Raw genomic sequence first — 22,412 nt, forward strand, 5'->3', positions numbered from 1 at the left:
CACATTTCTCAGCCCTGGACTTCAAACCATTTTCTGATGCCCCAAAAAAATAAATAATAATAGTAGTAATAATAATAGTTATATCATAAACATGTGACGACTATTCGACTAATGGCATGTACTAACGACTACTAGTCGACTAGCTTAATCTTTGGCCGGGGGCAGCCCTACACATTTCCGATTCCTTTTATGGAAGACCATGATTCTGGTCTTATCCAAATGTCAGGGCCTGGGTTGCTGACCATCTAATTGATGTTTTAAGGCCTCGTCGCTCTGTTTCTGTGGCTCTTTTTCTGTCCCTCTCTTTTTTGCTATGTACCATAATCCCAGTACTGCGCTACGTACAATTAGCCCAGTACTGCGCCACGTACAATTAGCCCAGTATTGCGCTACGTACAATTAGCCCTGTACTGCGCTACGTACAATTAGCCCTGTACCGCGCTACGTACCAGTAGCCCAGTACCGAGCTACGTACAATTAGCCCTGTACCGCGCTACGTACCAGTAGCCCAGTACCGAGCTACGTACAATTAGCCCTGTACCGCGCTACGGACCATTAGCCCTGTACCGCGCTACGGACCCTTAGCCCTGTACCGCGCTACGTACAATTAGCCCTGTACCGCGCTACGTACAATTAGCCCTGTACCGCGCTACGTACCAGTAGCCCAGTACTGCGCTACGGACCGTTAGCCCAGTACCGCGCTACGGACTGTTAGCCCAGTACCGCCCTACGGACCCTTAGCCCAGTACCGCGCTACGGACCCTTAGCCAAGTACCACGCTACGGACACTTAGCCCAGTACCGCCCTACGGACACTTAGCCCAGTACCGCCCTACGGGCCGTTAGGCCAGTACCGCCCTACGGGCCGTTAGCCCAGTACCGCGCTATGGACCCTTAGCCCAGTACCGCGCTACATACCAGTAGCCCAGTACCATGCTACGTACCCTTAGCCCAGTACCGAGCTACATGACGTTGGCCCAGTACCGCGCTATGTACCGCACTATGTACCTCCTTGCGTACCGTGCTACGTACCGTTGTCCAGTACCGCAAGCCCAACCTACTGTAGCTGACCGTACCGTGGTGCGTACCCTACTGTAGCTGGATGTACCGTGGTGCGTACCCTACTGTAGCTGGATGTACCGTGGTGCGTACCCTACTGTAGCTGACTGTACCGTGGTGCGTACCCTACTGTAGCTGGATGTACCGTGGTGCGTACCCTACTGTAGCTGGATGTACCGTGGTGCGTACCCTACTGTAGCTGACCGTACCGTGGTGCGTACCCTACTGTAGCTGGATGTACCGTGGTGCGTACCCTACTGTAGCTGGATGTACCGTGGTGCGTACCCTACTGTAGCTGGATGTACCGTGGTGCGTACCCTACTGTAGCTGACCGTACCGTGGTGCGTACCCTACTGTAGCTGGATGTACCGTGGTGCGTACCCTACTGTAGCTGACTGTACCGTGGTGCGTACCCTACTGTAGCTGACTGTACCGTGGTGCGTACCCTACTGTAGCTGGATGTACCGTGGTGCGTACCCTACTGTAGCTGGATGTACCGTGGTGCGTACCCTACTGTAGCTGACCGTACCGTGGTGCGTACCCTACTGTAGCTGGATGTACCGTGGTGCGTACCCTACTGTAGCTGGATGTACCGTGGTGCGTACCCTACTGTAGCTGACCGTACCGTGGTGCGTACCCTACTGTAGCTGGATGTACCGTGGTGCGTACCCTACTGTAGCTGACCGTACCGTGGTGCGTACCCTACTGTAGCTGACCGTACCGTGGTGCGTACCCTACTGTAGCTGGATGTACCGTGGTGCGTACCCTACTGTAGCTGGATGTACCGTGGTGCGTACCCTACTGTAGCTAACTGTACCGTGGTGCGTACCCTACTTTAGCTGGATGTACCGTGGTGCGTACCCTACTGTAGCTGACCGTACCGTGGTGCGTACCCTACTGTAGCTGACCGTACCGTGGTGCGTACCCTACTGTAGCTGGATGTACCGTGGTGCGTACCCTACTGTAGCTGGATGTACCGTGGTGCGTACCCTACTGTAGCTGACCGTACCGTGGTACTCAACTTCAGTATAAATGTTTTTTCACAGCATTTTAGCAAATGCTTGAAACCCTTCATTAGTGAAACATGTTTAGGTGGTGCAGAATTCTCTAAGAATGTATGGTTGTCTGGTGAGCTACTTGTTTAGGTTCTTCAGTGCCACATCGATGCCTTTTCATGGCTATGTAATCTGAGGATGTTTGTGTTGTTGTTTACTCCTCATCTGACAGAAAACTGTTTACGGGGCCAACGTCGTCATCTTCGAGGGCATTCTGGCCTTCGCCAACAAGGAGCTGCTAAAGGTAAGGTCAAACGTCTGCTGCATTCCAATAGCCCTGTGCAAATCATAGGTTTTATATTATAAGCTTTTGTGATTGGTAAGGATTTTAATGCAAAAAGATGAGTAGATACACTGTAGTTTCATGAGTGAGCATTGTTTTCCTATTATAGTGAGAATATTGTAAAAACTAATTATTTGGATGATGTTTTCCGGAGGGTCCTTTGCTCATCTGTTTGGCTTGTCCAGCATAATTCATTAACTATGAATCAGGGTGAATAATTAACTGTGCCAGAACACAGGGAGGAAAAAGTAATGCTCATTCTGTACCTTTTACCAATTTCCCCAAGGGAAATTACATCAGCTAGATGTGTGTGTTGGAGTGGACAAGACACTCGCACATGTCCAGTTAGCGTAAGAGAAACAAGAGCCAAAGAGAGGCCATGTTTGTTGAGGATGGCGCCTTCTGCCTTTCCCTTCACCGGTGCAACCCGCAGTGCCTTGTTTGGGGGGTCTGGTATGTGTGTTGGTGCTTGCATGCCTGTGTGTGTTTGTGACGCTTACTATAGTGCTTTCCTCCTATCCACCTCTAGCATATTGATTTATCTCTTCACGCCTTTTGTAATTCAGCGTCCGCTGGACTGCAGCGATAAGGCCCGATAACACACTCCCTGAACCCCACCCCTCCCCTTGTATACAGGACAAAGCAGCTTCATGTCTGCACTCATCAATCACTCCATACAATCACAGACTATAACAGCTGCTCCCTGGGGGAGAAACCATCCATTCCAACCATAGACTGTAGCGTCCGTAATGTCATCCGTTGTTTAACACCACCGCTTTAGGGTGTAGATTTGCCTTCTAGACGTCGCTATTGTTTGAGATTTGAACAACCAGCAGCAGAATCCTCTATATTTGGCCCGTTGAGAGCGGCACTAGGATGGTTGCCTCACACCAGTCTTTGGCCCAAACTCAATTATATTCAATCCTTAATCACTTTTTAATGAGATATAATTGTCTACCAGGACCCAGCAGCGCACCATAAAACCCCCTTGGGTTAGGAATGGGGTTTGGGGTCTTTGACAATGGAGGTGCGGTTGTAGAGACGCCAGCAAAATGAACAATACATCAGAAACCACAAGGCGTTCCACACTGCAGTCTTCAGAGGAGGATAGCTCTGGTAACGGTCAAGAGGCGTAAAGAAAACTGTGCACTTATGTGCATTTATTTATTCCCCAGAGGCAATACCTGGAGGCAGGCAAAGGTAAAGGAAGCAGGCATGACTTACTTTAAAAATTAAGAAAACGTTGCATAAACGCTGCATGTAACAATGACGTGACTTGGGCAACAGTAAACGGATCAAAATAAAATGTTCAGTCCTATTTCAAGCTCGGTAGGATAGCAGTAATGTCATCTTCTGATTATTCAACGCCAAATAAAGTCCTTCAAACAAACCATGTTGCGCTTACTAACATACAGTGCTGTAAGGGCAAGCCACAAACAACCGCTACCATGATAACGTGCACAAACTTACTCAACATAGACCAAATATGTATATTGCTATCCAGCACAGAACCAACACAAGATTCAAGTGGGGAAACGTGCACAGACCAAAGAAAATAGAAATAGGCCTAAATGCGAGGGTAACAGTTTACCCTGAGGTAATTTTATTCCCTCTAAATCAAATGTTTTCGCTCTTTCTTCAACAATGTTTAAAACATATTCTCCTCCTTGCCCTCCTCTGTGGACATAGTGTTTGGTTAATCCATTCGGCGAGCACGCTGGCTTTAGAGAAGAGAAGGGCCTCTGTGGATGCGTGCACCGCATCATTGTTTGCTTGTATGAGTTCACTGGGATGCAGACATTTGAATCTCATGTAAATTGCAGCCATCCCTCTGAATCAATGTTTCAGGAACAACAGTATCAATGCACACATTAAAGACGCCATCTTTGAGACGTTCCTCTGGACTTGTAAGGCGCCGGTCCTCACAGATCTCATCAAAACGTCTCTTTGTAAGTGTCTCTGAGTGAAATGACAGTTAGCTGCAAGTCCCTGTGCTTTGCGTTTGGTATCTTCAAACTCATCCCTTAGTTTTGACACGGTGTTGCATGCAATGCCCAGTAGGTCTGCTGCATAGAAAATAAATATCCATATCCTTCTTTTGCATAACTTGGATACTATATTTACTGAGTGCAAAATATTTTCCTGCATCCCTGTCATCATTGCAAATTCTAAAGTTTGAATTGTCCAGTGGCATATCCTCTAATATCAGGGCCTGTAAAACGTCAGCATGGAGAAATCGAAGCCTGTGTACAGAAACGTGCCAAGACGCCTTTTCATTGTTGGTTCAAACTTAGAAGGTTTTTGATGGTATCTTTTGATGCTCCGGCATCTATCTGAAGCAGAGTGACTCTGCTTCAGTTTCCCTGGGGATTAAAGGGCAATTCCGGTATTTTGAGCCCCCTTTCTGGTTTGTCTAGGATGAAATAGAGTGGTATTGGTCCTGTCTCGAGTATTTGGCTAATTTCAAATCGCCCCTGCCTGCTTCACGATGGCTGGTTGTCTGCATTCAAAAACACCCCTAAACGTTCGTTTTCAGAAATGTGAAACTCATCGAGTGGTTAATGTTGTTCGTTGATGTTCCTAATCAAGTATCGTAGTGAAATACAGTTTCTGTCGTGTTTTATTTGGCATTTAGTAAATCGTCATTTTGTAAATGAAACGGAAACAGGACCGGAACCAGAAACGGGTCTGGTCCTGTTGTCTTTTCGCTCGGTTCTCCGTATCAACAGTAGGGCTAGAACCAAGCGAAAAGACTACAACCAATCCCCCTTTCCGTTTCATTTACAAAATGCAGATTTATTTAGTTTTTGAATGCACGCAGGCAGGGTTGATTCGAAATTAGCCGATTACTCGAGACAGGACCAATATCTAAAATTTCGAAGTTAACCACTCTATTTCATCCTAGGCAAATCAGAAAGGGGGCTCAATGTTCAAAATTACGGAATTGTCCTTTAACAAGACTATTCCTCTGCCCTCAGCTGTTGGACATGAAGGTCTTTGTGGACACCGACTCAGACATCCGTCTGGTGCGGCGGCTGAAGAGAGACATCACGGCCCGCGGCCGGGACATCGACGGCGTAATCCGGCAGTACAATCGATTTGTAAAGCCGGCCTTTGAGCAATACATCGAACCCACGGTCCAGCTGGCTGACATCGTGGTGCCCAGAGGTGAGTCACTGTACAGAGGTCCAGCGGGCTGACATCGTGGTGCCCAGAGGTGAGTCACTGTACAGAGGTCCAGCGGGCTGACATCGTGGTGCCCAGAGGTGAGTCACTGTACAGAGGTCCAGCGGGCTGACATCGTGGTGCCCAGAGGTGAGTCACTGTACAGAGGTCCAGCGGGCTGACATCGTGGTGCCCAGAGGTGAGTCACTGTACAGAGGTCCAGCTGGCTGACATCGTGGTGCCCAGAGGTGAGTCAATGTACAGAGGTCCAGCGGGCTGACATCGTGGTGCCCAGAGGTGAGTCACTGTACAGAGGTCCAGCGGGTTGACATCGTGGTGCCCAGAGGTGAGTCACTGTACAGAGGTCCAGCGGGCTGACATCGTGGTGCCCAGAGGTGAGTCACTGTACAGAGGTCCAGCGGGCTGACATCGTGGTGCCCAGAGGTGAGTCACTGTACAGAGGTCCAGCTGGCTGACATCGTGGTGCCCAGAGGTGAGTCAATGTACAGAGGTCCAGCGGGCTGACATCGTGGTGCCCAGAGGTGAGTCACTGTACAGAGGTCCAGCGGGTTGACATCGTGGTGCCCAGAGGTGAGTCACTGTACAGAGGTCCAGCGGGCTGACATTGTGGTGCCCAGAGGTGAGTCACTGTACAGAGGTCCAGCTGGCTGACATCGTGGTGCCCAGAGGTGAGTCCATGTACAGAGGTCCAGCGGGCTGACATCGTGGTGCCCAGAGGTGAGTCATTGCATATCCTCTTACGCTAAAGCCATTTCTAAGTTGGTATGACGTAGAAATAGTCCATGAATGTGTTGGGAAATGCTTGTGATCCTGTGATCCTTTACATATTGTAAGTCACTTCATGTACCTTTGTGGTCGTAATGCTGTACTGCAGGCAGTATGTGAATAATAAAGACCAACCACATGGCTCTAACAGCGGGCATGAGAGGCACACTATGTAGTCACACTAGCGTTGATAGACCATCCGTTTTACTTTTTTTTTAACAAATCCCGCTGTAATTTCAAGTCTTAAATATTTACTTCATCAGATATTTTTACATGGATTGAATTGTTATTGCCCACATGGATTTTGGGAGGAGCCCCCCTCCATGTTGCTCTTGATGTAGATGAAGTGGTTGTCTGGGTGTCTGCTAGGTGTCAGTCTGTCCATCTCCTTGTTTTAACCCAGGGGGGGACAACTTCGTAGCACTGGACCTCATAGTCCAGCACGTCCACAGCCAGTTGGAGAAGGTAAGCAGTCTTCTGGCCCCTCTTGCTTGTATATCTGGAACCCAACGGTTCAGATGTGTTGGTGCCGGCGGTCTCCGGTCATTGAGATGGAGAGGGGAGGTGCTCTTGTCAGCCCATGTCTGCAACTCTCCTGTTTCCTTTCCAATCATACAGCTAATGTTTTTCACTGGGGTCCGAGCAAAATAAAAAAGTCAAGAACACACTAATGGCAGATATATAAATATAACACATAATTGTCATATTTAAGGAAAGATGTTCCACTTATAAACCTGAACTGCAGCCTCATTCACATGGTCAAAATGTCTATTGATAAGCACACAACATCCAGAAAACTCAAAGCACACATTTCTCAAGTGAATTAAGGGCTTTCTTCAAAGCATATACCTGAAAAATCTTTGAAATTCTGGGGAAATTAAACATTTGTAGTCTGGGAACACTAACGGAAGAAATATAAATATGACAGAGTTAATTATGAAGGAGAAATGGTTAACGAAGAAGTTCCCCTTAATGCCATACTGTGTCTTGGCAGTCAGATTCTTAGAAACTAATGAGCCGGAATGTTGATTGCCTGATGAATGTCAGGTGCCGTTCAATGTTGTGTTTCTTAAATGAGTGGCAATGACAGAATGTCATGTTCAGCTCGTTCATAATGCTCTAATCAGGATTCAAACTCTCAACCTAAGGATCACCAGTACACAGCATTATCCCGTTGAGCCACTGACATTCCTGAACTGCATGAAGCCTCATTCACATGGTGAAAATGTTGATTGATAAGCACACAACATCAAGAAAACTCCAAGCACACATTTCACAAGAGAATTTAGGGCTTTCTAATATTAGTCGTATGTTTTTTTTTTATACAATAACAAAATGGTCTAACTTCTCCAACTTTATTGGACAATATTTGTCAATTGGAACTAAATAAAACATTCTGTTCGAAGATTTATGGGAGGCTTGGTCTAAAGATTTTATGTGGCGATTTTGGTGAATTTTTGATTATTTTTGAAGCCTGTGAATCTTTTTATCATGTTTAGCATTAATATGAAATTGCGGGATTCTGGGGTTTTATAAATGCATCTGATTCTAGAGATTCATATTCTGAAAGAATTTTGAGTCCAGGTCAATCTGGTGAAGAGAAATAAGTTTGGGTTTGGGTTTATGGGTAGTGGGGGTTATTGCTAACCATACCTGAAAATGTCAAGAGTTTTCGACTTACGGTATAGGCTGCAGTATGACTTTTACAGAATTTGAGGGGAAAGAAATCGTTGCAGAAACAATAGGGGACCAAGCAGCTTCGCTGCTCGGACCCCTAAAAATTAATCATTACGATTAAGCATCCTAACAAAGAATTCAGACTAGAGAAATGTACAGTGCTGTTTAATGAGATTCTTCTGGTTGTGTGCTGTGTCTACATATGTCCCCCCCATCTGCAACTGTTCCAGCGGGAGATCACAGTAAGGTATGAGCTCTTCCAGTCCTCCTCCATCCTCCCTCCTCCGTATCCCCCCTTCCTTCTTTTTCTTTCCTGTTCCACTGACGGCATACATAAAGTGAAAAAAGTCTGACATTTCTGAACCTTGACATCCGATTGGAAGTGGAAAGTACGTCCGCACCGCAGCCATTGCTATTCCTGCAGTGTGCCCCTCAAGTGTTCCCTTTTCTTTGGTCATTGTTGCTGCCCTATCAAAACATCTGCGAGAGGAAGTGTGTGCGTGTGTTTCTGTGGGCTCTGAGCTTAGACGTACGTGGTCGTTCTCCCATATGACTGAAATTGGATCATGCATCAAAAATGATTTTTGCTTGATAGTCATTAGCTGTGCACACAATAGACACAAAATGAATAATAACATAATTGACCGTTCACAAAGAAGCCCCCTGCAACACACGACTCCCCTATCGAGGAGCCATTCTCACACAGCCAGACAAACATAACTGGACCTATATGTTATAGTGTATGTATGACCTAAACAAACATAACTGGACCTATATGTTACAGTGTATGTATGACCTAAACAAACATAACTGGACCTATATGTACAGTGTATGTATGACCTAAACAAACATAACTGGACCTATATGTTACAGTGTATGTATGACCTAAACAAACATAACTGGACCTATATGTTACAGTGTATGTATGACCTAAACAAACATAACTGGACCTATATGTTAGTGTATGTATGACCTAAACAAACATAACTGGACCTATATGTTAGTGTATGTATGACCTAAACAAACAATAACTGGACCTATATGTTACAGTGTATGTATGACCTAAACAAACAATAACTGGACCTATATGTTACAGTGTATGTATGACCTAAACAAACATAACTGGACCTATATGTTGCAGTGTGTATGGGTATGGCCTATACAAATAAAACAATTCTGATCATGTTCAAAGCAAGTGCCTTTAAGTGTTGCTCCGGTCCACATTCACAAGTCAAAGCTAGAAAAATGTGTTTTGTAATGCATAGATAAGTTGAGTGAGAATGAATCTGAACACCTCAATTATCATCCCTGCCACCAATCACCACAAGCTCAGACAAGGATGTATCTGTCATAGGCTCTCGCTCTCTCTCGCTCACTCTCCTCTGCTTTACGCAACAAGAACTGGGCAGGACGAATAAGTAGAATGACTTAATAGCAGCAGGATTAATTAATGAGTAAATCAACTGTAGCGTCTTTTAAAACACACAGGTAAAGGGCCACTGCAGGTGGTAAGTTCTTCCATGGGGGTTTCACACTTCCTAATGGTTTTCTTTACTCTATCTTCTTCTGGTCCTCTTGTTTCCTGCCCCTCCCCGTGACTCTTTGCTCGTCGTACCCTCGCCCGCCACCTCTTCAGAGGGAGCTCCCGGGGATATGTGAGAACACAATTGTGCAATTTGCATCCATTGTTGTTTTTAAAGAATGTAGATTTGAATTAAGTCATTATATTGTCTCATGTGAATGTTATTCCTTTATATGGATGTTATCCTCTTAACAATTCATATTAATTTATTAGTCGTATTAGTATAACAGATTGAGTGTTTTTCTAAATACTCAGCTTTGATAATCTTACATAACAAGGGGTTTGTTTCCTGCCTTCCTGGAAGGCGGTTCCCATGCTAAGTTAGTTGGTTCCTACTTCATGCCTGGCATTAGCCTCTAGCAGCAGGGCTACTGAGCCCAAATAACACTCTCTCCCCTTCCCTACTGCTGCTCTGAAAGCAGGACAGCTTCTCCATCTTGGCCGCACCCAAATCACTAGTGAACGAAACATTGTTCCATATAAATCCTCATTCTGTATGATATGAATGTAACCTCAGCAATAGAAACTAAATGCAGACTGCTGTGGGGTCGCTGTGTGGTCACGATGGACAGGCTGAGGCTGTCAGTTAGATCTAATGTTACGGCAATAGGACCCTTTTGCACGAGGGGGGGGGGGGGGGCGTTGTCGGTGTTGTCCCTCACTGAGCACGTGTGTGTGTCTCAGGTCAGCCCTGGCCTCAGCCCACCAGGGTCAGCCCCTCCCCGAGACCCTCAGCCTGATGCTGGCCACGCCACAGGTCCGGGGAATGCACACCATCATCAGGTGATCGCACGCACACACACCGCATGCACACGCACATACTGTAGAATTTGAACCAACCATTTGTCTGTGTGTTTGTAGGAACAAGGAAACGAATCGCGATGAGTTCATCTTCTATTCCAAGAGGTTGATGAGACTGTTAATAGAGCACGCCCTCTCGTTCCTACCTCTTAAGGTGAGTGTGTTCTCTGTAATCATCTTGATCTGGATGCATGACAACATTAAGTTGTGTGTGGACTCATCCGTTGACCTGTGAGGATTGCCTTTTTGTTGGCCTTGTTTTACTTGACATTTTCTTGCATGCAACAAAACCACTGAACATAATTGTATCAACCATTGTCAAATTTTCCTTATATCTGTATTGAGAATCATTATATTTAGATACTTATTATCGTTTTTTTATCGCACACTAACTTTGCATTTTCTTTCTTCTTAGCCAGTGTTTGTGGAGACGCCACAGGGAGCGCTTTACGAGGGCAAGAGGCTCAGCGGCAGTAGAGTAAGTCAACCCTTTACGAGGCTCAGTAGAGTATCCCTTTAAGAGGCTCAGTAGAGTATCCCTTTAAGAGGCTCAGTAGAGTATCCCTTTAAGAGGCTCAGTAGAGTAACCCTTTAAGAGGCTCAGTAGAGTATCCCTTTAAGAGGCTCAGTAGAGTAACCCTTTAAGAGGCTCAGTAGAGTAACCCTTTAAGAGGCTCAGTAGAGTAACCCTTTAAGAGGCTCAGTAGAGTAACCCTTTAAGAGGCTCAGTAGAGTAACCCTTTAAGAGGCTCAGTAGAGTAACCCTTTAAGAGGCTCAGTAGAGTAACCCTTTAAGAGGCTCAGTAGAGTATCCCTTTAAGAGGCTCAGTAGAGTAACCCTTTAAGAGGCTCAGTAGAGTAACCCTTTAAGAGGCTCAGTAGAGTAACCCTTTAAGAGGCTCAGTAGAGTAACCCTTTAAGAGGCTCAGTAGAGTAACCCTTTAAGAGGCTCAGTAGAGTTACCCTTTAAGAGGCTCAGTAGAGTAAGCCTTTAAGAGGCTCAGTAGAGTAACCCTTTAAGAGGCTCAGTAGAGTAACCCTTTAAGAGGCTCAGTAGAGTAACCCTTTAAGAGGCTCAGTAGAGTAACCCTTTAAGAGGCTCAGTAGAGTATCCCTTTAAGAGGCTCAGTAGAGTAACCCTTTAAGAGGCTCAGTAGAGTAACCCTTTAAGAGGCTCAGTAGAGTAACCCTTTAAGAGGCTCAGTAGAGTAACCCTTTAAGAGGCTCAGTAGAGTATCCCTTTAAGAGGCTCAGTAGAGTATCCCTTTAAGAGGCTCAGTAGAGTAAGTTGACCCTTTAAGAGGCTTAACGGTAGTAGAGCATTTTAAGTAGAGCAATAACATCCGGGAGCCACCTTTAACAGTACCTGTCCTGTTGCCAGAAGTTGTTGAAAAAAACACAAATTAAGATGAATTGACATTGTTTGCTCATTAAGATAAAGAGTCCCGGATTCAAATATGCCTTGAGTATTTGAGACTTGAGATTGGTTTGCTCGCTCTACACCTGTCCTCTGGAACAGGAGCTCCTTAATCTGGAACCTGTCCTCTGGAACAGGATTTCCTTAATCTGGAACCTGTCCTCTGGAACAGGAGCTCCTTAATCTGGAACCTGTCCTCTGGAACAGGAGCTCCTTAATCTGGAACCTGTCCTCTGGAACAGGAGCTCCTTAATCTGGAACCTGTCCTCTGGAACAGGAGCTCCTTAATCTGGAACCTGTCCTCTGGAACAGGAGCTCCTTAATCTGGAACCTGTCCTCTGGAACAAGAGCTCCTTAATCTGGAACCTGTCCTCTGGAACAGGAGCTCCTTAATCTGGAACCTGTCCTCTGGAACAGGAGCTCCTTAATCTGGAACCTGTCCTCTGGAACAGGAGCTCCTTAATCTGGAACCTGTCCTCTGGAACAAGAGCTCCTTAATCTGGAACCTGTCCTCTGGAACAGGAGCTCCTTAATCTGGAACCTGTCCTCTGGAACAGGAGCTCCTTAATCTGGAACCTGTCCTCTGGAACAGGAGCTCCTTAATCTGGAACCTGTCCTCTGGAACAGGAGCTCCTTAATCTGGAACCTGTCCTCTGGAACAGGAGCTCCTTAATCTAGAACCTGTCCTCTGGGACACGAGCTCCTTAATCTGGAACCTGTCCTCTGGAACAGGAGCTCCTTAATCTGGAACCTGTCCAGGTTAGCACTCTTTTACAGGGGGACCATTAATTATTATTATCATGCAGGCTGTTGCCCTGCAGTCTTATCTTTGCACAGAGCGTGAATGAATATTTTATACTTTTACATAATATAAAGAAAAAAAATAAGTTTAGGCGACCGCCTAAACTGTAAAGTGTGGGAAACCCTGCAGTAGCGTCTGTTTGTCCACCAAATCCATCCAGGTTCTAGAGAGACGGTAGCGTCTCTCTGTCCAACAGATCCATAAAGGTTTTATAGAGGGTACCTGGTTCCTCCAGGAAGTGGGAGCTGTTTAACGCATGCTCCTACTGTCACAGCAACTTTTCACTTGTTTTGTGAGTGTGTGAATGTATGTAACAAGTATACTTTAGTACCGTATTTCCCGCACTGTAACGCGCACCGGATTATAAGGCGCACCTTCAATGAATGACTTATTTTAGAACTTTTTTCATTAATAGGGCGCACCGGATTATAAGGATAGCATAGCATAGAAGATACTGCAGTCAAACGTTTGACTGGGGATGCGTTATGCATCCACTAGATGGAGCTGTGCTAATTGTATAGCTCGTCACGCGCAACGCAACTGTAAGGACGAGTTGCTGCATTTAGCAGATATAAAACTGGAACCTTTATGACAAAAAAGTAAAACACAATTACGCAGTTCCAAACCTTAGATTTTTTAAATATCTTGCAAACGTGAATGATACAAAGTAGAGCATCGCACCCTCAAATCTTGTAGTGTGGCCAGTCTTCCGCCCGATTTCCTGGCTCTGTGATCGTATAGTGTGACCTTCCGTGAGTAAGCACAGTAAAATGCTGTGTGCACTGACTACGATAGCTGTAATGCTGCAAGCGGTGTGGCTTTATCGTAGTCGTAGTGAAACATTTTATTATTATTATTAAATTGTTTTTATTGGTTTTTCATACTGAAACATTTTGACAGAGCGCCGTTTACAACCAGTATGGATCAACCAATTAACCAATTGATCCATGGATTATAAGGCGCACTGTCGTTTTTTGAGAAAATTACCGGCTTTTAAGTGCGCCTTATACTGCGGAAAATACGGTAGACTTGTATTCTCGTTACATTACGTGTCCGTAGTATTTTCGTGTCCGCAAGTCCATCCTTTCTGCATTACTCTGGTTTAACACAATGCATATTATATATTCATATATAATATTATTACTTTTGTTTGAATAATTTTTTTTCAAAACGACTACAATTAACCAGGCATAACTGTGTACATATCTGGTTGTGTGTTTGTGTGTGTGTGTGTTTGGGGGTCCCTCGTTGTGTGTGTCTGTTTCCTTGTGCGTGTGTGTGTTTGTCCCTCATTGTGTGTGTGTGTGTGTGTGTGTGTGTGTGTGTGTGTGTTGGCATGTTGTGGTGTGTGTGTGCGTTTGTCTGTCTGTCTGTCCCTCGTTGTGTGTGCGTGTTGGAATGGCTTGGTCTGTGTGTGTGTGTGCGTGCAGATCACAGGCGTGTCCATCCTGAGGGCAGGGGAGACCATGGAGCAGGCTCTGACAGCCGTGTGCAAAGACATCCGGCTGGGGAAGATCCTCATCCAGACCAACCACCACACGGGGGAGCCAGAGGTGGGTGGGTCACCACACGGGGGAGCCAGAGGTGGGTGGGTCACCACAGGGGAGCCAGAGGTGGGTGGGTCACCACACGGGGAACCAGAGGTGGGTGGGTCACCACACGGGGGAGCCAGAGGTGGGTGGGTCACCACACGGGGGAGCCAGAGGTGGGTGGGTCACCACACGGGGGAGCCAGAGGTGGGTGGGTCACCACAGGGGAGCCAGAGGTGGGTGGGTCACCACACGGGGGAGCCAGAGGTGGGTGGGTCACCACACGGGGGAGCCAGAGGTGGGTGGGTCACCACACGGGGGAGCCAGAGGTGGGTGGGTCACCACAGGGGAGCCAGAGGTGGGTGGGTCACCACACGGGGGAGCCAGAGGTGGGTGGGTCACCACACGGGGGAGCCAGAGGTGGGTGGGTCACCACACGGGGGAGCCAGAGGTGTGTGTGTGTGTGTGTGTGTGTCTGCGTGTGTGTGTGTGTGTGTGTGTGTGTGTGTGTGTGTGTAAGATGACAGGGGGAGCCCGGTGTGTGTTTACAAGCCTCTCTAATGTGCTTCTGCTCCTCAAGGAGGCAGCAGAGAGGAATCTGATATTCAACCTGATCCAGGATCAGTATGTTCCCCTGACCCGGGATCAGGGGTCAGTCCTAGCCTGTGTGTTGTGTGTCCAGCTGCACTACCTGACCCGGGATCAGTATGTTCCCCTGACCCGGGATCAGGGGTCAGTCCTAGCCTGTGTGTTGCGTGTCCAGCTGCACTACCTGACCCGGGATCAGTATGTTCCCCTGACCCGGGATCAGGGGTCAGTCCTAGCCTGTGTGTTGTGTGTCCAGCTGCACTACCTGACCCGGGATCAGTATGTTCCCCTGACCCGGGATCAGGGGTCAGTCCTAGCCTGTGTGTTGTGTGTCCAGCTGCACTACCTGACCCGGGATCAGTATGTTCCCCTGACCCGGGATCAGGGGTCAGTCCTAGCCTGTGTGTTGTGTGTCCAGCTGCACTACCTGCGCCTTCCCAAGGAGATCAGTGAGGATTACGTCATCTTGATGGACAGCACCGTGTCCACCGGGGCCGCCGCCCTCATGGCCATCAGGGTACTGCTGGTGGGTCCACACGCACACACAGAAGCACACACATGCACACACAAATAAACAAATGCACACATGTGCAGCCCACACACACACACACGTGTTTCTGCGTGTACACACGCATGCATGCACTGACCCAGTGATCTGGTTGTGACCCAGAGACAAACAGTTCTGCCCTTTCTAGATGGATCCATTGGTTCTTTATTTCTTTGCCTTTATGAACACGGCGCTCAGGTCCCCTTAACGCCCACCACTTCAGAGCCGTCAGTAAATCTACTGGTAATAACTGCTGTGTTGGTGTGTGTGTCCCAGGACCACGACGTGCAAGAGGAAAGGATCTTCCTGCTCTCCCTCCTCATGGCAGAGATGGGCGTTCACTCCGTGGCGTACGCCTTCCCGAGGGTCCGCATCATTACCACGGCCGTGGACAAGGAGGTCAACGAGCAGTTCCACATCATCCCGGGCATCGGTGAGGCGAAGCAAGCTGTTAATTAGAACCCCCTCACCGAAATCTACCTTTAGGTTATTGTCAAGTTATTAATATCGGCTTGTTTTTAATGTATTCATGTATTTAAGGTCTTATGTAAGGTGAGTGTATAAGTGACTTGTAGCAGAATTTACCTGTAGTTAGTTGAGTGCTGCATGCAGCGCTCAACTATTGTTCTTCTTAGGCTTTCTTCTTTCTTTCTTATGTTCTGATTAGCTTGGAATTGTGTTCTACCATTCACATTTCTTTTTTAAATATTCTTCTTTTAACATGATATTTTTTGGAAGTCAATAGGGTTCTCCGACATTTCAACCACATCAGACTTCGTAACTTGGTCAATTTCTAACCGTTAATCTTCGTTCAAACATTTAACAAATCAACACACTTGTATCTAAACAGATTTTCGATTTCATTTATTTAGGTTAGAGCATGATGATGTCTAGCTTGGGCTACAGCTGATAACAGCTTTTGTGATAGCCACGCTTGTGGCTATCACAAAAGCTAACCATTTTGGACGTCACAGAGCCTAACAAAGTCAATATTTAACCTAGAAACATAATGCTGAGCTTAAACGGTTACGTTATTTCTTGTTACACTGGTTAATAAATGGAAATATGATTATTATATATCGGGCATTTGTGTGTGGGGACCAGGACAGGACTTTCGCCGTCGTGGCCGCGCTATCTGGCCGTGAAAATCTGAAAATTGTATGCCCATCGGCCACTGCGACCGTGGTGCCGAGCTCCGCCCGTTTTATTTTTCCTTTCCCCCTGCCTCTCTCCCCTCTCCTGTCAAGTCCGCTCCGGGCACTGATGTTACTACATGTACTTGATTGGTCTACACAACAGTAACGTTATCAACGAGTGTGATCAATAAAAATGCAAGTGTTAAAAAACTCTCGTTGACCGGCTACCCGATCCGTACTGCACAGCGATCCCAAGGACGACGTGACAATAAATGTAAGCGTTCGAAAAACAATCAACAAATAGCTTTTTTCTGAAAGAAGTAGCTTTTGAGTAGCTTAGCTCTTTTATTGACCAAGTAGTGCGGTAGCATCCACACAAGTTACATTTTCTCAAGCATTTTTTAAGTTCCAGCGTAGCAGAGCTTTTTGCTGCACTCTGAAATTAAACTGCTTAGGATCAATAAGGGACGCCTCCGCCAGTGTTGCCAGATTGGGCCAGATTTCCTGCCCAATCTGCAACACTGGCGACCCCCATGACGGCAGAGGGAGGGTTATTGTCATTTTGAAATAATTGTAATTATAATGTGTAGTTAAAAAAGATATATTACTTATGACAAATTCTAATCATATAGACAATAATAGTTTTAACATTTTACAAAATTCAACAAATTCACTCAACTTTCTTTCCTTTTGAAAAAGTGGAGAATTATCGCAAAAGGGCTCTTCAAGATGCAGATAAAAACTGCAAATCAATGAACAATTTCTCTAGAAGTGTTTATTACACTGTTTATTAAAAAGGCATTAATGCTTTTAGAAATGGATTTGTGTATTTAAGTGAAATCAAAATCATGCTTTTAAACGTATGGCCTTGATGCCCTGCCATGTGGCATTTGGGCGTCAAAAAATTGCCCCGCTGCAGGCATTGGCGTGAGTTTGGTTTGAAATGTGGTGGGGACAGAGACGCAATCTGGAGTGCTTTTTCAGAAGTGCTGGGTACATTGAGGATGCACCTTATTTTTCTTTAGCGCAGGTCATGAAAAGTTCTGAAAGACGGGATACCCATGTAGCTTACTAATATAAAATTTATACAAAAAAATGATGTCTGACTCGTTTTATGAAGAAAGCGTTTTCAAAAAGCATTGGACATGATGACCCACTATGTTCTGCTCCATGATGCACTCAATGTTGACGTGACATGGCATGAGCTATACCAACATAAACAAAGAGGAGCTTATTACCTACGTGTTTAAGTTCAGAAGGGGCAAACGTGTAGCTACACATAGCACTACAAAAAGACTGAAAAAGCTAAAAATAATTATAGCTGAACACTATATACATCATGAGCTGGCTGTTCTCAATTCACAACACACATCCATCCAATCTACAGGGCATTCTGACTGAAACCCATGCACTCCCCCCCCCCTCAACCACACAGACACAATTATTCCAGAATTCAAGCAAAGCGAATGACCAAAAGTCACTTTGAGTCAACAAGAGACTGACTCCACCGACTCCACTATCGTAATATCCACTAGTCTATACCCAACATCGTAAGAACGCAAACACTGGATAATTTAAGTTAAGCTACTTGGAGGCTATGGCTAGTAGTACTATTTCAAGTTAAAACAGCTGACCACATGAGGGCAAAAAATGATCTTGCCAAAGTACCAGCAAATCTTAAGCAATAAATATCGCATCTTACCTTTATTAATGTGCCAGTGGTCTGCAGATGTATCCCGCGGGGTTGCCTGCATGCCTGCTGCCTAACCACATCCATTAAGTTCAACAGGTTTTCGCTCTGATACTGTCCATCCGTGGTACTAACGGTCTGGTGTTTTTTTCCTATGTATTCAGGCTAAAATTAATTGACGGTCTGATGCCTCATCATTGCATACCAGCCATAGAGTATTGGTATTAATATCTCATTCATTGTCTAAGCCAGGCTGGCGCCTCATACAAAAATAATCCACAACTACGGTGCTGCAGAGGGGGCATCTAGTCACGACTGAAAAAAGACGAGATAGCGATACAACCAGAGCCCGACATTCTCTCATCCTACCTAGTTAATTATACAGCATAATGTCAAAAAGGAGTGGACAGGACATCAGAGCTTTTTATAAAGCTAAGCAGTTGAAGCTGGCATGCACAGTAAGTGTGCTAATGTCTTATGAGCTCAGCTAATTTAATATTATTCTAGAAATATGTCATTCTTGAGTTTTTTTAGCTAGCTAGCCTGTACCAGCGCGACACACTGTTGGCTAGCATGCCTAGTGCTACCGGAGTGTTTTGCCCTATGTGCTTTAACGTTTAGCTTTCCTATTTAAATTAATTTTGAATTTATAACAGACCAATTGAATTTATTCAAACCAATATTTTGTCAAAAACCAATTACAATATTGATAAAATTTATACCACAACCAACATAATTTTTTATTTTTTTATTTTTTTTTTCTGGGGGGGACAAAATTAATCTTGCCGAAAACTGGTGGGGACGCGTCCCCGGTGTAATCGACGCCTATGGCTGCAGGCCAAATGGCCTTGCCCCTAAAATCACGAAATTCCAGGCCTGGTGGGGACCCCTGTTTATATGGCTAGAGGCTAGCTTCTTACATATCCGATGTACTTCCGGTAGAATCTAAATGCTAACAGAACGATATTTTTCATGTCATGCTTACTACACAAACGATATGTCATATGATAGAGACCCAAAGGAGTCCAACGGTATAAGCCTTATCCTTTTGTGCGCTTATCTCGATTTACTAGAATGCGGTGAGTGCTGTAGTGCAAAGTGAGGTTGAAAATATGTTTTACTAAAGTCACATAGATTAAGACATAAAGAAATGTTAAATGGCTTAAATGGCTCAGTTTTCATATAGCACATTGTTTGTGTAGATAGCATGTGTTGCCAGATCGGATTGGCAATTTCCAAACCATCAACCAAAAACCTGCCCTAAAATTGAGAGAAAAATGATTAATCATATAGTTCTGCAATGCGAAATACACAAAGACACACCTAAATGGAACCGAATTATTAACTATGACGTAATTCGGTATAGAAGGAACCTCTCGTCTATCTCTCACACACACAAACCTCACAAGTGTAGAGTGACACACTCTGTCTAAGGAACACACTGACACTGATGACAATATTATGACACTAATAAACAACACACAAAATAGGTTGTAAGTACCAATGGTGAGTACAATAAACACCTGAATGTGACCTAATTGACAGGGACACAGCCACAGAAAATGTATGTTTGGTACATGAGCTAAAATAAAACAACCCTCAAAATAGTCATGCATACAATGATCTTACATTTATGTTGAATTTAGAACTTAAACTTGAAATAATCTTACAATAATTTAAAGAACATAACAGGAGAATTATGTACAGTCAACACCAGCTCGACTAATACATCATACATGAAACCTCCTTACAACTGGCTCTGAAGTTTGAGAGACAGGTCTAATGGCCCTCCCTCGCCCCTAATTACTATTGAACAGGTGTCCATCTCCCACCCCGTAATTCTAACGTTATTGGGTCAAATCTAAACGTCAGCCTCACGTCTATTAGTATACATGGATGTTTTTTTTTTTAGCGTCCAGTTTTTTTCAAAACCATCCCAAATTGTATGTTCCTGCCCAATGCACATTTTTCCTACCCAATGTGATTAAAAGTAGGTCAATCTGGCAACACTGCCTGAACGTCCTCACGCTGTAGCCTCAACTTTATTCAGTGAGACCAACTGAAAATATACAAAGCCGGTATGAAATTAATCTGTTAAACTGTGTTTCTGAAAAAAGAATAAATAATATTGTAATTCTGTTGATATTATAGACAAGTGTGTTTGAATCTTGGTTAACGGTTAAAAATTGACCAAGTTATGAAGTCTGAAGTGGTTTAAGTGTCAGAGAATGGGCAGACAGCTTCGCTGTCCTCCCATTGACTTTCATTGTAAAAAGTAATATTTTGAAAGTAGAATATCTTAAAAAGTTTAAAATATAAAAGAAATCTGAATGGAAGCGTATAATTCCTGTGGAAGGAGTAGGGTCCCAAAGTTTGTAGATAATAATAAAGAAAGAATAAAGCCAAGAAGAACAATAGTTAAGAGCTGCACACAGCACTCAACTAATAACCTTTGTCTGGTTATTAGGTGATGACCCACACACAAACACACACTTGATTAAACCATTTCAAACTTTAGCAGCTTAAACAGCTCAGCTTTTCTATATTTTATCTCAATGTAGTCAAACTTTATCACTTTAGCTATTTGTATAACTCTTTACTTTGTTTCCAAACCACATTTTTTAAATGGTTTACATTGTTTACTCCATTTAGACTTTTGACCTCTTTGAGTTCAAATCTTTTCACTTGATTTAAGCCTTTCAACATTTCTTCACATCTTAATTTATTTGGCTTTACTAAAACATGCTTTCAACCTCACTTTAAATTGCAGCACTCACTGCATTTTCTGCAAGAAATGCATTTTCTAGTTTACCTTTTTTTCCCCAAGACCAAGCAAGATGGTTCTCATCGCTCATTCATAAACCTAAACCCTCTCCTCTCCGCTCTACTCTGCTCTCTCCGCTATCGTCTCCTTTCTGCTCTCATCTCCTCTCTGCTCTCTCCTCTCCTCTCTGCTCTCTCCACTCTCTCCTCTGCTATTATCTCCTCTTTGCTCTCCCTCCACTCTCTACTCTTTCCTCAAGGTAACTTCGGTGACCGCTACTTTGGAACGGACGCCCCTTTGGACTAGTATGACAGTGACCAATGGATGGACTACTGAGTAGAAGCAGTGTGAAACACGGTATCCCTACTTTAATCATGGCATCTAATGGAGTTAACAGTTATTATGTGACGTCACCGCAATTGGAAGTCAACTGGAATCAAAAAGTACATTTGAATTCAAACTAAAAAAAGGGAAATCTGGAATCAAACAGGTCAAAGTATTGGTGGTATTTAATTTGCCATGCTTGACAGAAGTCCGCTTGGATAGCTTGTTGCCTCCTGACATGCTGGTTGCCCCCTGACATGATGTTATGTAGCAGGTTTGTACAACGCTAGCTGCTGAATACCCTCTTCACTATATTGTAAATGTCTTTCAGGTGTTTCAACCAATCCAGAAGGAGTGTATCTGAACCAATGCAAGGTGCTAAATGACAAGACTAAGATATCTATTAAAACTGGGTTCTATTCACTATTTTTTTTATGTAATGATAGTCCAAAGGTCAGGTCTGGTTTCTTTAGTTCGCTTCTTGATATTCACGATGAGCCTGCATAATCAACCATTGGCAAAACTGTTTCCCAATTTAAATGCATCATTGAATTTAAAACAAATTGCTGCCTGGATCCAGAAGTCATATCTTGGGATCCAGAGGTCGCACCCTGGATCCAGAAATCTTAGCATTGGATCCAGAGGTCATAGCCTGTAAACCAGACCAATCTGCCAGCTCATGTATTATTTGCCCTCATATTTGACTAGCCAATCTCCAGCTACAGAAGCCAGGCAGTACTTACCATAAGAGACTGTGTTGAAGGCTGAGGTTTAGGTCTTTAAGGTCATTTTAATATTTCTTCCTTTGGCTCTTCACTCTGAATGCCCCATTCAGTATGCGAGTTGTCATTGATATTAACTTTTGATGACACTACAAGTCTAGCGTCACAATCTTTCTCTGCATCTCATTCTGTTGATGGAAGATATTAGTGTTGCTTTAACATGCACTATCTTTACTTGCAAGGATACAATGCTTGCATATGATATGACGCATATTAATGTATGTAGTCAGATATGAATGAACTTTCTCCCTCATGAGGAAGCCTGTATTTGCTGCTGGCAGTTTAACATCAGCCATTCATCCAGGTTCAATACTTGAAGTTTTGTATGTAAATGTCTCCTTATTGTAAGTTTTGTGTAAACTGCATCCCTCCCTGTCTCAACAAAGCCTGGTATATTTATTGATGTGTTGAAATACCTAAGGTCAT

General features: G+C 44.6%; 1 protein-coding gene across 2 annotated transcripts in view; it reads left to right on the top strand.

Annotated features, from left to right (window-relative positions):
- LOC307087498 (uridine-cytidine kinase-like 1) overlaps positions 1-22,412 on the top strand; it is a 35,251-nt gene extending 12,839 nt beyond the window's left edge. Inside the window, exons 5-16 of one of the 2 annotated variants that reach the window (XR_013812501.1) lie at positions 2,286-2,357; positions 5,375-5,564; positions 6,751-6,812; positions 8,255-8,271; positions 10,291-10,389; positions 10,468-10,561; positions 10,823-10,885; positions 14,057-14,179; positions 15,162-15,269; positions 15,567-15,723; positions 21,140-21,237; positions 21,536-22,412. Coding sequence is in view for 1 of the 2 variants with exons in the window: in XM_079753092.1 (XP_079609218.1) it covers positions 2,286-2,357; positions 5,375-5,564; positions 6,751-6,812; positions 8,255-8,271; positions 10,291-10,389; positions 10,468-10,561; positions 10,823-10,885; positions 14,057-14,179; positions 15,162-15,269; positions 15,567-15,723; positions 21,140-21,186 (1,032 nt within the window). In the remaining variant the exon portion in view is untranslated. Of the gene's footprint in view, positions 1-2,285; positions 2,358-5,374; positions 5,565-6,750; positions 6,813-8,254; positions 8,272-10,290; positions 10,390-10,467; positions 10,562-10,822; positions 10,886-14,056; positions 14,180-15,161; positions 15,270-15,566; positions 15,724-21,139 lie in introns of both variants that reach the window. The other variant, XM_079753092.1, reaches the window with a different exon arrangement.

This window comes from Pollachius pollachius, assembly GCF_949987615.1.
Source record: "Pollachius pollachius genome assembly, chromosome: 16".
NCBI classification, from domain to species: Eukaryota; Metazoa; Chordata; class Actinopteri; order Gadiformes; family Gadidae; genus Pollachius; species Pollachius pollachius.